Below are 16,509 nucleotides of genomic sequence, written 5' to 3' on the forward strand. Positions count from 1 at the left end.
AATAATTTCAATGGTTAATAGTGTGGGAAACTTTCTATCTTTATAAAAAAGCATTTATTTAACATTAATATAAAAGAACATGAAGGATAGCTACAATGTTAAGGAGATTTCTTTTCAGTTTTGGCATCCTAATTGCTGGTGTGTTGGTATTTGGCAATAGTTGAACTGAAATATATAGTAGATTCTAATGATTGCATGAATTACTATGTACCAAGAAAAGGTCATGGATGTTACTCTCTTTTTAGGTAATTTTTAATTGAATATCTGATTCTGAACATATTTCATTGTTGTTTCTGATTATTTGTCTTTATAGACTCTTATAGTTGCCTGGATCAAAGCAAATCTGAATGTGTACATTTCCCGAGAACTTTGGGATGACTTGCTCTCAGTCTTGTCGTCATTGACCTATTGGGAAGAGTTAGCCACTGAATGGTCACTGACTATGGAGACACTAACTAAAGTTTTAGCTAGAAATTTATATAGTTTGGATCTCAGTGATTTACCGTTGGATAAGCTGAGTGAACAGAAGCAAAAAAAGCACAAAGGGAAAGGTAAGCATTGTTCACAGAGATGATCCATATAAGTTAAAGTAAAATGGTCTCAGAAGCTCAAGCCAGGGATAGGACTGAGGTTAAAAGTCATGTTTTCTCTCCATTATTCCCTCCTTCATTTAACCTTGAAGGTTAAAAATTTTCAACAAAAAGCATGCAGGTACCTTGTAATTTTTTTTTTTTTTTGAAGAGCCATAAAATCAATAGTAATTTTGATGTGAGACAAAGTGGCCTGTGTATCTCCAGATGAAGTTAAATCAGTATTTCAGAATCTTAAATGTTTTATTTTTAATAATTAACCAAAATGAAAGTTTATAAAACACTCTCCCTTTAATCATACATAAGTTTTTTGTTAGAACTTAGATAGTGATTTTATGTTACTGTGTTTAAAAAGAATTTTTTGAAAATTCTTTTGAAAATATTTTCTTAGTTTTAACTATAAGCAAACATTCTCTATGTGGACTGTGTATCTTTCTAATGTTAAAAGTGGATAGAGGGACAGTAATAGTGATTATATCATTAATACAAGTTTTTATGATGCTTGGTTAGTGCTTTTTACTCTTAATAGTTAGTTGCTAACTAGAGATTATATCTGAGTCACATTTCACACTTAACAATAGTACAAGATGGTAAGTATGTGGCCAACCCATTTTTTTCCTGGGTTATTTATTTCCCAAGTGGCTATTGGCAGGTAGAGACTTAGTAACTATCACCACAGGATGGCTTTTGGTTAGCTCGTTGCCTATTCTTTTTACTTGAAAATGTTTCATTTCTATTACAGATCAAGTGGTGAGCTGAGGATTTATAATAGTTTATTGTTGGTGGTGTATTTTAAAAACTCTGCATCTGTTTTGGAGTATGATTTTTACATAAATGAAGTTTAACAAAATGTTATAGTACCCAAGCATTTTATCTTGTTACTTTATAATACATTATGAGTAAATCTTAAGCATCCAAAATAGTCCACACACATAATTCGAAGCGGTTATTACTCAGATGGTAGTATACTAAGATTGCAAATACACATTTCTAGGAGTTGGACATGAATTTCAGAAAGTTTCAGTTGACAAGTCATTTTCTAGAGGATGGAGTCGTGATCAGCCTGGCCAAGCTCCAATGAGACAGAGAAGTGCAACAACCACTGGCTCCCCAGGAACTGAAAAGGCGAGGAGTATAGTGCGGCAAAAAACTGTTGGTATGTACTCTTTAAAACAATCGTGAAAATTGTACAGGACAGTCTGCTTGTAGTTCTTAGCAACAATGTATATAAATACAGTTTTCTTATCAGTTGATTTTTATTGCTAAATGAAACACTTCTATAGCAAAACCTTTTTTTCAATAGTACTCAGAGTCCAATGACATGCTGTGTTATTCCTTTAAGGTATTAAGATTTATCTTACATTATTGCTTTTATGTAGTGTATGTTATTGTAGATATCAATAATTCTAAACTGTTGTTTTACAGAACTGACATAGAACTGATCCATTTTCCAGAACACATGCATTAACTGGTATAGTTTCTACTAAGTGAATATACTTACAAACATGGAAAATTTTCAGTGCTACAACTACATATTTAAATTGGCTTCACAGACTTCCAGCAAGGAATACATGCTTTTTACTTGCAGACAGTTGAGGCCAAGGTGGAGTCTATTGCTAGGTCCTTGCTGCTTTTAACAGACATGGAAGAATTTTCTATAATCTTGGGAGTAGCAACAAAGGAAAGTGATGGGAAGAATTTCTGGGTGTAGAATCACTCAGCATACTGTGGGCTTAGCTACCATTTTATTCCTTTTCCTCTCAGAGGTTTCAATTTGGTCTGAATTGTAGTAGAACGAGTGCTATAGTGAAAAGCAAAAGGGCTTTGTCCTAATCCCTTTTTTCACTCTCCTTCATTACTAAATAGCTAGATAACCATCGACAATTTACTGAACTTTCTACACTTTACTTCCTTCATCTGCGTAGCGCCTGAAACAAAATTGCTTGAAGTTACTTCATGCTTCACAATCTATGATTCTATGGAGGGAGAATATTCTGTGGAATATATCTATATTTAATGGTAATCAATGAAAAACATTATTAATTTAAAAGTGATTTAAACCCATTGTTGTAAGGATATGTCACCTATAAAACAATGGGTTCTGAATTGTTAAGAATTACATTCTAATGAGAGAAACAAAATTAGTAAGAGAATAGGGAAATTAAAGATTTTAAAAACTTACAAATCATGGTTAATTTTAAATCCTTCAAAAGAATTATATTTCTACAACTATCTACTTCCTATAAAATAAGCATAGAATTATAATGATTCTATATGTCAAGCAGAAGGAAAAAGAAATGATACAATGAAAAAGAATACTGATGGATTAAAGTAAATATATTTAGAAATTTTGGTATAGAATAACTTTTTGAAGTTCTTAGATGATTACATCTGAAATGGCTTTCTTCACTTTATATTACTGTCACATTTGGAGAAAATATTTGTGTGTTGGTTAGGAAGGAATTGTTCTTTTTTCTTTTTATTTTTTAGAGAGGGGGGAGGGAGGTAGGAAGAGAGGGGGAGAAACGTTGATGTGAGAGAGAAACATTGATCGGTTGCCTCTCCTCCACGCCCCAACATGGGACCAAACCCTCAACCCAGGCATGCACCCTGACCAGAATCAAACCTGCGACCTTGCACTTTGTGGGACGACGCCCAACCAACAGAGCCATACCGGTCAGGGCTGGAATTGTTCAAGTTTAAAATTTTACTTTGTTTTACTTAATTAAAACTTGAATCTCTTTAAAGTTCCTTATATATTTTCTATAGAAGTAATTCATGCTTAGTATGGAAAGTAAAGTTTAAACATAAAGAATCTTCCACTGTCTAGTAAGTAGTCATTGTTAATATGTTGGTATATTTATAATTTTTTAAATGCGTGCTATATAAATGTGTAAAATATTCATCGTTAAATCATAGCTGACTCTGGTACCTATGTTAAAACAATTTTGTCTGGCTTGTCCATTGAGCAAACCTATCAAATAAAAAGTTAAAGCATTAAAAATTTTGTTAATAAAAGTACCTACCTTCTCAAGGTAGAAAACACCAGAAGCAGCAGCAAGTTAAATTTTTAAATACATATTTGGACACATATTTTTTAAATTTTTAAAAATTAATATTTTGTGTTCTTAATGAACTTAAATACTCAAGCTATGTTAAAGTGTATACATTCTAGTAAGTCTTTCCCTCAGCACTACTCCCCACCCTCCCTATTCACCTCATTAGAGACGACCCCTCTTCTCAGTTTCTTGAGCATGCTTCTAGAGATCCTTTAGACATGCAGCTATGCATAGAGCATAATATGCACTGTTGTGAACCATGGCTTTTTAGACATTCAAACAATTTTTTTTTTAAGTACTCACTATGGACGCACTGTTCCAAGCATTGGAACTATAGGTAGGAACAAAGCAATTAATTCCACTGAAGCTGACAATTACAGTGTTCAGGGGAGACATATATTAAATAGATAAACCAGTAAACGTGTCAAGAAGTAGTTAGTGTTCTGAAGAAAAGTGAAGCAGGGAAAGGGGCAGGAGAGTTTAGGATGGGGAAATGAGACTGCTTTAGATAGGAAAGTCAGTGAAGGCCTATCTAGTCATATGATTTAAGACCAGAGACCTGAATAAAGTGAGAGCAGGTATCTAGAGGAAGAGTGTTCCAGGCAGAAGAAAAAGTATAAAAGCCCTGGAGCAGAGTGTGCTTGGGTTTTGGAGAAGAGAAGGGAGGCCAGAGTGGCTGGAGTTTGGAGTAAGAAAGGAAAAGAGTGCTAGGACGTGAAGTCAGTCTATGATGATGTATTTTAAAGATTATTGCATGTCAGAAACTGTTCTGAACTTCTTACATCGGATTTCATTACATGGAAGTATCATAATTTAACTTGTATCCTAAAGATGGATATTAGTTAATTTCTAATTTTGTGCTATTAAAAATAGTACAGAATACAGTTATGTTTACTTCTATACTTTGTACAGACATACTTTGCACAGTTATGCAGATATATCTGTATGTTTAATCTATAGAATTTAAAATTCAATTGCCCTTAAAACAGTGAAATACCACTACACGCCTATTAGAATGGCTTAAATCCAAAACACTGACAATAGCAAATGCTGATAAGGTTGTGGAACAACAGAAACTCTTCAATGATAGTAGGAATGCAAAATGATACGGCCACTTTGGAAGACAGTTTGGTAGTTTTTTTTTTTTAATTAAACATATTCTTTATCTACACAATTACCTGCACACAAATATTTGTAGCAACTTTATTCATAATTGCCAAAACTTGGAAGCACCAAGATGTCCTTCATAGGTGAGTAGATTAACAAACTGTGGTACATCCACACACGGAACGTTATTTAGCAATATGAAGAAATGAACATCATGAAAAAATAGGCAGGAGCCCTAGATGCATATTGCCAAGTGAAGGAAGCCAATCTGAAATGGCTACGTATGATTTCAACTTTATGACATTCTGCAAGAGGGAAAACTAAGAAGACTGTAAAAAGATCACTGGTTGCCAGGGATGGGGAGGTGTGGTAGGAGGGTGGGGAGTAGGGCAAGGAGGAGGGATAAATAGATGGGGAGCACAGAGGGTTTTTAGAGCAGTGAAAGTATCCTGTATGATACTGTAGTGGTGTATACATGTCATTATACATTTTTCAAAAACCCATGGGATGTACAACACATCCCATGTACTAAAGAGTGACCTCTAGTATAAACAATAGACTTTTATTAATAACACTGTATCAGTATTGGCTCAGCAGTTGTAATAAATGTACCATACTGGTTAATTTAAGATGTTAATATTTAGGGAAAGTGGTATTAAGGGGCGTGGAGATAAGGGTATGTAGTAAAACTCCTTTGTACTTGCCACTCAATTTTTCTGTAAACCTAACATGGCTTTAAAAAAATTAAAGTGTATTATCAGTTTATAAAATATTATGATATATTCATTAGGAACAGAAAGTACTGGTAATTTAGACATTTGAAATAATCACAGATTTACCTTTGAAAATTTTATTTTTTAAAAGTATGTCATTCTCTATTTCTTAATTTTATAAAATTTTCTTAATTTTATAAAATTTTCTTAATTTTATAAAATTTTCTTAATTTTATAACTGGGAGGAATAAATCACATTGATAATATTTCTGACTTTAATTTATATTTCACTTTCATGCAGTAGTCCTTTTAATAACAAAACTAATTCCTCTCATTAAAACTATATTTTTTCCCATGACTGAAGTACCTAATAGAGTGATAAATTATTAAATATGTAACTTACAAAGTCTAATTTAACTTTGAACAACTTTGTTGTACAAGTTTAATGTAAGCCTTGAATGACCTTGTCATTCATGAGGACAAGAGTATAGTCTGGTGAGATTTACAGAATAGTGATTTTGTTATATTCAGACTTACTAGTTGCTTTCTGGAGTTTTCAGATTGGGATTTGGCTAAAAGAATTTATCTTTCAATTAAAGGCAACTTGTCTTCATTTAAAAATTACCGAACATTGCATAATCCTTTAACTCTTAGATTACTCAGGATTACCTTAGTAAGAAACTTTCTGTTATTAATATTGAGTTTAAAGTGTAATTAAAAAAATTTAGACAGCATATTTAAGGTTTTGCCATCCCAACAAATATTAAAGGAGATACAGTAAGTAAATTTAGGACTTACAGAATATATTTAGGAGAAACAATGTAATATGTCTGCAATTATGATTTGGAATCTGGTATTCAACATTTGGAACAAATATATCACTGCTTCTGTTTTCAGATTTTCCTCATAGTTTATATGTATTTTAATATCGGGCCTAAATCTGAGGACTTACAGGTGTATTTCTGCCAGTGGACACACATGTATGCATGTTCTTAATTTTACTTAATTATAAATTAAGGAGAAATACGTGTAACATTTTGGAAGTGAGAACAGACCAGAGTTGCCTTCCTCCTCTTTATTTTATATGTTTGTGTGCTTGTAATGAACTGTCACATCTGCTGTCCATGAATTTCTTGTGCTACATGGGGACTCTGGAGTAAAGGTTATAGTTTTGATACAGTGTGGGTCCAAAATGAGTTTATGTGGAGTACACCTATTTTTCTTCTTTATGTTTGGTTTTTTCTTTTGAGAAGGGTGAAGGGAAGATAATCCTTCAAAAATTGGCATGATTGTAGGTTTGACATTTTGTTTTGCTTTTTGATGTTTTATATGTTCAATACTGCCCTTTCATCTGTGTAAGTCATACTGCAGATTTAAGATCACTGGGCCTGTGACTTGGGAATGTATGTAGCAGTAGAAATGTTAGTGTCTTAACAGAGATTCTTTGACCTGGGCTTTAGATTACGACGTCTCAAAAACTTTCAGTAGTTAATTCGTTCTAATTTTCTATAGTGGGGGTTGCCCAGCTGTGATGCTCTTGACGGATTTCCAGGTATTCATAAAGACCTGTGGTAACAAAGGGAGGGGTCGGTTTTTAAAGAATTCGTTCCACATCGTAACACTAACTTACACCACTACGATTATGGAAGAAATTTCAAGGTAAATACCCAGTCTCTTCAAGTTGGTGGTAAAAAAGAAGGAACAGATGGGATTATGTTCAAGGAATTACCTAACCCAAGGGAAAGTAATCAAAGAAGACTTGTACATAATTCACTGTGGAACTGAAAATTGAATTCAATTTTGTTTTAAGAGAAATATTTCTAAAAATTACATCTGATTGTAACTGTAGTTGCCTATGTGTATCTTTGCCGTAATGGCTTTACTGAGTGATTATCTCAAAATCAACAACTTTTATTTCAAATTGGATTATAAAATTGTCGGTCACTTTCACAAAAACAAGCAAACAGGAAAATATGTGTAGGGCCAGATTCTAACATTTTGCATATGTGTTCAATTTTAAAATACACTTGTTTTTTATACATCACATAGTAAGCCATACACTGAAGACAGGTTGTTGCTATTGTCTGAATATATTCCAGTCTTCCCTGTTTTGCTCCACATAAATGTATCTAAAAACTACTGTTAAGGAATTCTTTATTTTTCCAACATAAATAAAGATTTTTGAAAAATCTGTAATTATCGTTTTCTATTACAAACTTTTGACATACCTTTCGTTTTTGGTTAATATTTTTTATGGTTTTCTCTGTATGCTCACAACTGAAAGTTTTGTTTTTGAAATGATTATGCTGGGCTGCTCAAATACAGATATTACTTCAGTAAAGATTTACTAAGCTCTTACGTGCAGAGCACCAGGGACATAAAGATAAGAGGATGTAGTTTTTGCATTTGAAAAGCTGGGAGGCTGGCATAGAAAACATATAATCTACTAAAAATAGATTGCAAGCTTTGTAAAAGCGGGAATTACTTGTTTTGTTCATTCCTGTACTGCTAATAGTAATTTTATTATGTGGGGGAGTGAGAAAAGACACAGATGAGATGACGTTTTGAGTATGAAGGGGAAAAGAAGACCAAGTATATTATGAACTCACGAAGCCATGCTGTTGCAAAAGAGCATGAAATTTTAAGGGAACAGCATAAAATTCTGTGTGGCAGCAAAATGGGAGAACAGTTGGAGATGAAGTTTCAGTGGTTGTTGCAGCAAAGGTGCAAAGGTCTTGTGTGGCAAGCCAAGAAATTTAGGCATTAGGGAGCAAGTGTTTTGGTTTTTTTAAATTTTATTTATTGATTTTAGGGAGAGAGAGACATCAGTTTGTTGTTGCACTTATATACTTATGCCTTCATTGGTTGCTTCTTGTATGTGCCCTAACTGGAGATCAAATCCACAACCTTGGCCTATCACGGCAACCTCTAATCAACTGAGCTACCTGGCCAGGGCCCAGGTATTTCTTATAATAAGTAAAACCCAAGATTTTAAATTGATGTTAACCTTTAAATATTTTTTCCCAATGCCTATTACACTGTATGTCAGCAATATTGTTTTTTTAAGTCCCCTAGTCATACACAGCAATACACATAACTATTTAAGAATTCCTAAACTAATAATTAAGTTAAAAAATGTTTGGGAAGTATAAACTTGATTATTAACTAGGTCTAAGTGTATTAAAATTTGTCTTTAATTTTGTGAATGTTGACTCTTCTTTTAAGACATTACCAAATACATCTCCAAATGCAATTTTAAAAAAGTAATCCAGCCCTGGCTTGCGTGGCTCAGTGGATTGAGTGCTGGTCTGCGAACCAAAGGGTCACTGGTTCAATTCCCAGTCAGGACGCATGCCTGGGTTGCAGGCTGGGTCCCTGGTGGGGGTGATGCAAGAGGCAACCACACATTGGTTGATGTTTCTCTCCCTCTCTTTCTCCCCCCGCTTCTCCTCTCTCTAAAAATAAATAAATAAAATCTTTTTTTAAAAAGTAATTCAGTTTTTACCTTTTAAAAACTTAATCTTCTCAATTTTTACATAATATGCTTAAGATTTTGAGTAAGCACCAACTTGTTTAATTTTCTCAGTTAATCAGCTCTTCATGCTGATTTCAAATTCTATTTTCTGTAGGTATTTCTGTTTATATTTTAAAAATTACATTGACTTTAATATACATAAGAGATACTGATTTGATTAAGTATTCTTCTCCCACCAGGAACAAATACTAACTATAAGATTCAATCCTTTAGATTAGGAATTATATAAGGTTTTCTTAAAAAGACCTAAGAGTGACCTTGACAGTTTATTAAGGAAGAGGATAAGAGTAGGAATTATTTTCTTGGAACTCAGCTTCATTAAGAAGAATGGCTCAGAATTGCCTCTGATGGCTCAGAGAAATGCCCAGATACGGTATCACAATTTTCTTTGAACTAATAATATTTAGGTTTTTCACTCTTTCTATTCAGTGAACTTTTCACCCCTTGGTTTTAAGAACATAGGGTTTATTAAAATGTATGCTGTTTTTTAATGCTGTACCATGTAACTGCTAATAATAGAAAGTATTTTCCTGCTTTACACCAAAATATGTACATTTGAAATATATATTCTGTGATTTCTTTTTTTTACAGCTTGCCAGTATTTGCCGTGCTGAAATATTTTAATTTAAAATTTCCTTCCTTTGTATCTTTTAGTTGTCTCTGTTGCTGCTTTTTCTGTGACACAAGCCTTTCATTATAGTCACTCTTCTTTTTCCCTTCCCCACTTCTTTCTTTTCCTTTTTTTAAAGCCATGAGAAGCCGATCCATTGGTGAATGTGCTCTGCCATCGGCCTATATACGCAGTGCTAAAAGTGCTCCTGTTCTGATCCATACTTCCAAACCCTTCTTGCCTGATATTGTTCTCACTCCCCTTTCTGATGAGCTTTCAGGTAGTGCCACCTCTGCTAATTTCTGCACCACCTTTTTCACTTTTTAATCCTCTGCTTTCAAATTGTGCTTAATCAAATAAACTCTTCAAAGTTAATTTCTTTGGGGGAGGTGTGGGAAATTGGGAAAGTGGTTGAGAAATCAACATTTGAGTTATTTGAACTCTAATGCTATCTTTACAGTTCATTCTGGAAGTGCTAAGTTTAGTGCTGTGCCAATGTCCAATATTTTTGGTTGTAAATGGCCAATTTCTGTTTATGCTTGATTTTTTTCTTCTCAGATGGTTAAAAGATGTACATATGTCGTTATAGATGTTTCACAAAAGATAACTTGGAAGATAAGAGTCAGGGCCTTGACTTTTAGTTTCCCATTGTTTTCACTAACAAACAATATGGTAAATCTTGAATAATGCTTTCTCCATCATCTACAGTAATGGAACTCAGCAAGGGGGGTTAGTAATCAAGAAAAGTATGTAATATAAAGTCATTTTATTATAAATCATTGTATTTATATTAGGTTATAATATGTAAATAGGTTTAGTATGTAAAATTCTAAGAACTCATCTTTTTTATCCTCACCCGAGGACATTTTTTTCGTTCCTTATAGAGAGACAGGAAGGGATAGAGAGAAGCATCGATTTGTTGCCTCTCTTATGCACCTGGACAGGAATCGAACCCACAACCTTTCCGTTTATGGGAAAACACTCCAACCAACTGAGCCACACCAGTCAGGGCAAGAACTCACTTTTTTTTTTAATTGTTGTTCCATTACAGTTGTCTCCATTTCCCCCCATTACTCTCCCCTGCCCTGCCCCCCGCCCAAACTCACTCATTTTTAAACCAAACAAAGAAAGCCTTCAGTGAAGCCTCAGTTTCTAAGGAGCCTCGAAACCTGCTCGGCCTTTCAGTTTTGCCTGAGGTTATTGATCCCGCATGCTGGAATGGTCTATTTAATAATGTTTAACTAACATATAATAAAATGTGTAGATCCTGGGTTTAATTTAATGAGAATTATGCACACCTTTATTAACCATCACCACAAACAAAATATAGAAAGCTTTCATTGCCCGCAAAACTCTTAGTGACACTTTCAGTCAGTACCCCCTACACAATACACTTTAATTTTTATCACAATAAATTAATTTTTAAAAATTACATGAATAAAATCTTATAGTATCTTGTCTTTTAGACAGAAGCAAACTCGCCTTGAATGTAGTTAACTATGCAAATGAGCTAACTCAAAAAAAGTTACTTTTACATTCTTGGGTACTTTCCTCTCTTGCTTCTTAGGAGTACATTGCCGCATATGGTGAAGTTGCTGATTTTTGTGTGTGTGTGTTTTTGAAACGTCCTATCTACCTTTCAGTTCCTAATGGACTGTACAGGCTTCTGTGAGGGAAGGTGCACTTTTACTAGTATGTTATTTCAGGTGAAGTCCCTTTCACCATCCCCAATCCCATTAATATCAGAGATTTCTCTCAAACCAAGAGTTTAATACATGCAAACACACTCTTGTGTTTGGTATTCTTTGAAAATACTGTAAATGAAAAAAACTTAGTACGAGGGGGGACCCCCAAAAATGGAATTATCTTCTGAAGGGTGGGCCCCTTGTAGCACAGGCTTCCCTGCTTAGGTTAGTGTTCTAGGAACCCATCTGTATCAGTGCACCAGCTGGTGGTGGTGTGAGAGCCTGCGTTCAGCTTCAGTGAATGTTTTTTGAAGACCCTTTCAATGCGTTTGCCCATTTCATGATGGGTGATTTGTGAGCGCACCTGCCCACACCGTGCTGAGTGTTCAGCAGTTTTGGACCAAAAACAGCATGACTCCTATGCCCCACCCTCCCTATTCACCTGATACCACCTTGAGTGACTTTTTTTTTGTTTTCCTGCATGAAAAAAAGTCCTCAAAGGGAAATGTTTTGCCAACGTGGGAGAGGTGAAACAAAAAAAAACAGCAGAAGCACTACAAGGCATCAAATTGATGAGTTCAAAAACTGCTTTGAGCAGTGGGAAAATGTCTCTAGGTGTATTGCATCAAATGGAGAGTACTTTGAAGGTGACTGAAGTTTAAACCTGTAAGAATGAATACACAATTTTTTATAAATAAATTGGGTTTTTGGGGTCCCCTCTTGTATTGGCTTTTTTTTTAATGAGAAAATTGTCAGTTATCGTGTGATGTAATATATTTGTGTTTTCTAGTTAAGAATACCTTGATTAGGAGGGTTACGTTAGCATATTCTTTGTGATATTTTTGAGAGGTGTTCAGTATTGTTTTTGAACCCAAAATATAATTAATTGGAAATAATGAATTATTAATGAATTTTATGATGAAATTGGTATTTGTGCAGTTTTATTAATGACAGTGATCAAATAGAAAATTTGACCTCAGATCTAAACCTAGATGTTCAATAAGTATGATGATGGATGAATATATTTTACACCAGTAAAATTAGGCTACCTGAATAATTTAAGCTATTAGTGCAAAAAGTAGTAAGATTGGAAAATATATAAGTGAAATAACATGAATTTTAATATGAAAAAAAAGTTTTTGTTACATGTGATGCTTAACTATAAAGAAAGGATTAGGTTACTTTGTCTCTTCAGTGCTCCACAGAGGCACCATATCTTCCTATAAAACTAGGACTGGTTTGGTTGCTTGTATCAGATTACAATTTAGTTACCTAAATTGGCAAACAAAACAGTGTTTCTGTTCTTATAATAAATTAGATATAGCTAAAAGAAATTCCCAATTTGTTTTAAATGTCTCTGAGATATCTTTTTTTTTTTGCTTCAAGCTTTTTATTAATATATACAGCATTTAATGCAAACCATTTTTAACATGTTTAAAATTAAAGTGAGGTTTGACTACTAATTCTTAAATGTTTGTTTGGATTAAATATTCTACTGTCTTAAAACCATCAGGAATATTTATTTTTCTCAGAGTCTTATGGGCTTTACAAAATTTATTGTCTGCAACTTCTGTAATATTTTGCCAAATGTGCACAACAAGTGCTAAAATATTATTAAAATGCTCGGATAAAGGTGAGGTTGTTCCCTTTAAAATGTTCTAAAGTAATTCCTTAACCAGGATAAGTTCCTGCTTCAGAATTCTTGCAGAAAGACCACCTTTTTATGATTTGATGGAGGGAGGTATTTTTATGAAGAACGAAAGGAATTTTCTAAATGGCAGCTTTATTTTACTTCCCCAGTTTGAACCAATTTGGGGTAAAATGCCTTCTGTGATAGATTTAAAGATTTAAATAATAGTGAAATACCAGTCACTAATCAAAATAAACTTTATATCTGATTATGAAAATAATGTTAATTTTAGGAAATACTGATTACATGGAAAATTATAGGAAAAAACAAACCAACGTTTGTTCTCCAATCCAATGTTTTTTATTGATAACTTGAAAAACAATTATCTCGTTTTCTGTGCGTATGTTTATATAAAGTATAAAAGCATGTTAAACTTTATTTTGAGTAAAGATTATTTTTCTCTTAGTACTTAAAAGAGGGAAGGAACAAAAAGTAGCAGCAAAACACTCCTTTATTGAGAACTGACTTGTAGAGGAATTCAGCATTTTTGAAGCTGATGTGTAAATTGAGAACACTTTCTAGCAGATGTTAATAGATATATAAAGAGTTAAAGATTCATATTGTACATCAATATATTAAAGGCCCTCAAAAATCCCGTTAAAAAATGTTTAATTCAATATTCCTCAAACTTATTTAATCATACAGAACTTTTCCAGGTACACATATTTACATCCTCTTACACCAGGGGTGTCAAACTCATTTTCACCAGGGGCCACATCAGCCTTGCGGTTACCTTCAAAGGGCCAAATGTAATTTCAACCCTGTTACATTTATACAGTCCTAAAATTATTTCAGCCCTTTGAAGGCAACTGCAAGGCTGATGTGGCCCCCCAGGGAAAATGAGTTTGACACCCCTGTATTATACTAAGGTTTCAGAGGGAACAAATTTGGAAGGCATTGAACTAACCATAATTTTAAATATTAGTTTTATGAAATTGGACAGAACTATTCTAACATAAGCTTACACAGAAGAAATCTGAATTATTGGATTTTTTAATTGCCCCTATGGTTCTTGGAGGCAAATTAAAGCCTTGAGCAGGAGGGGTTTGGGAGAGGGAAGGGGGAGAGATAAGAAGAGTTGTGTGAACAGATTTTTTAAATTATTGATCCTCACCCAAGGACGTTTTTTCATTGCTGTGAAAGGGAGAGAAACATCCATGTGAGAGAGAAATCTTTTGGTTGCCTTCTTGTACCCAGGATGGAACCCGCAACCTGGGTATGTGCCCTGACCTGGAATCGAACCCACAACTGTTTAGTCTACAGAACAACACTCTAACCAACAAAGCCAAACTGGACCAATAAACAGATTTTTTAAAATAGTGCTGATTTAAAGAAAGTCAGTCTTAAATCCCTCCAAAGTTTGAGTAGATTATACTTTAGAATAGTTTAATGTACAGAGACAGTAAGAAAGGTAAACTACATAAAGGAAAATTTTCTTTCACAGTTTATCTTTCTCTTATATGACCAGGCTTAATTGAACCCATAATAAAATATTTCCTGAGTTCATAATCTAAGATCAAGAGTTGAGATGTCAGTAATGCCTTCACCAAAGAAACAATGAACCTACTCATAAACAATCACTCTAGCTTTTGGTTAGAAGTAGAATTTTCCAGAGCAATATTTACCTGATACTCTTGGACTCTTATGGGGGTACAAGGAAACTACTTTTAACTCCTTTCTTTTTTAACATACTTAGATTTTAAAAATGGACCACTGATTTTCAAAATACCCTGTTTTTGTCCATTGCTTTTTTTTCCTCCTTTTCCTCCAAGTATTCCATGTTAGATTTCCATTCTGTTGTTCAGAGTGTGTTGCTATGTGTTACAGCTTTATACAGACTAAACTAGTTGAACAGTTGAATATTCTTGAAGAGTTTTTTTTTTTTTTCCCTCACCCGAGGACATTTTTTCATTGCTCTTTAGCAAGAGAGGAAGGGAGGAAGGGAGAAAGAAACACAGTAATGCCAGAGAGAAGCATCGATTGATTGCCTCCCATGCATGCAGACTGGGGATCATAAGTGCACAGACTAGGGATTGAATCCGCAACCTAGGTATTTGTCCTGACTGGGGATCGAACCTGCAACCTTTGGGTTACCAGACGATTCTCCAACCTGCTGAGCCACACCAGCCAGGACCTTGAAGACTTTAAGCTCTGGAAACTAGTTCAGGGGCATTGGCACTGTGTCAGTGACACTAATTCTAAACCTCAAATTCATCTGTTGTTGAAAAGTTTTTTTTTCCAGGCTCCCTACCTGAGGTTTTGATATTCTATGTTGGGGGATGCATAGGGATCTGACATTTTTTTAAACTCTGTAAGCTTACTGGTGTCTGGGCAAAGCACGCGCTCCCTGTTCTTTCTCTAGACGTTGGAGATTCAACATCTACACATTGGATAGCCCAGCCTAACAGTCTTTAATTTTCCTGATAAACAAGTTAGAGAAGCCAAGTTAGAGAAAAACAAGTTAGAGAAATTCCAATAATGGTTCTAATGCAGATTAGCTTTTACTGTCAAAAACAATACTTTAATGAAAGAAGGGATGCAAAAGAACAACAGCATGTTGAAAAATGGATTGTTTATACTTTCACACCTATTTCTTCTTCTTTCCTAAATGAGTACTATGGGTTTCTCACCCTGAAATTGTTTGCCCACCTACTTTCAACTAGTTTTCCAAACTGCTCCTTTGCCATGTTGGTTGCCGTTAACAGTCTAGCCTGTCTAGGCCATGCTACATGGACTGCTGGTGCTGATCATGCTTTATCATTTGAAGCAAGCTCTGTAGAGCAAAATATTTTTTATCTTTTTACTTCTATCTTCTGAGTACTAGGCGAAAGAAGATGGTCTCTCTCACACCCCATCACGTTCCTAAATTCTGCCTGATCAGGAAGAGAATTTTCCACCTCTAATCAACAAGTAGGCCCTTTATACAACCAAAAAACTTTTTTATCATCAATATGTGAGAGTAACCTTTTACAGCTTTTCTGCTTATAATGCGCTGGTTTAAGCATAATTCTAAGTTAAAACTTTTTTGATGAAATAATTTGTTAATTTTTTTTAAGAAGTACATCTCAAAAATCTGAAGCTAATGTAAACATGGTATAATATAACTTGTTCATAAACAAACAGTATAATTTTCTTATCTTAAAAGATGATGAGTGGTCACTTGCCTACCCAGAATTTAAGAGTCAGCAGAAAAATATTAGAAGGATAAAAGAGTAAAAGATAGTTTAGTGGTTTAAATTTTAGTGGTCTAAAGTTAAAATTAATGAACCTGGTTTGTTGCTTTTTAGTCTTTTCATCTCATTTCAATAATGTAATTACTGCTTTGAATTACCTACAAATTGATTGTCTAGTCTTAAAAAGATGTAGAGTTTTTACTGGCCTCTGTTAATAGTAAAAATGGAAAGAGATGCTCTGTAGTTCTTACAGGAGAACTACAATGTACCTTGAAGGTACATTGCTATTTTTGCTAAAACAGGTAAAAATTACATAACAGACATTGTCATTTAACTTTAGGCAATTC

The 16,509-nt window shown here is 34.1% G+C and overlaps 1 protein-coding gene across 7 annotated transcripts in view; it reads left to right on the plus strand.

Annotated features, from left to right (window-relative positions):
- The window catches only part of RALGAPA1 (Ral GTPase activating protein catalytic subunit alpha 1), a 256,935-nt gene that overhangs the window by 90,300 nt on the left and 150,126 nt on the right, over positions 1 to 16,509 (plus strand). For 5 of the 7 annotated variants that reach the window (XM_024551309.4, XM_071221931.1, XM_024551306.2 and 2 more), the window contains exons 15-17: positions 314 to 551; positions 1,585 to 1,746; positions 9,754 to 9,894. In XM_024551309.4, the coding sequence (XP_024407077.2) occupies positions 314 to 551; positions 1,585 to 1,746; positions 9,754 to 9,894 (541 nt within the window). The remainder of the gene's footprint in view (positions 1 to 313; positions 552 to 1,584; positions 1,747 to 9,753; positions 9,895 to 16,509) is intronic. The other 2 variants (XM_024551308.3, XM_024551311.3) reach the window with 1 other exon arrangement.

The sequence above is a fragment of the Desmodus rotundus genome, chromosome 7 (genome assembly GCF_022682495.2).
Source record: "Desmodus rotundus isolate HL8 chromosome 7, HLdesRot8A.1, whole genome shotgun sequence".
NCBI classification, from domain to species: Eukaryota; Metazoa; Chordata; class Mammalia; order Chiroptera; family Phyllostomidae; genus Desmodus; species Desmodus rotundus.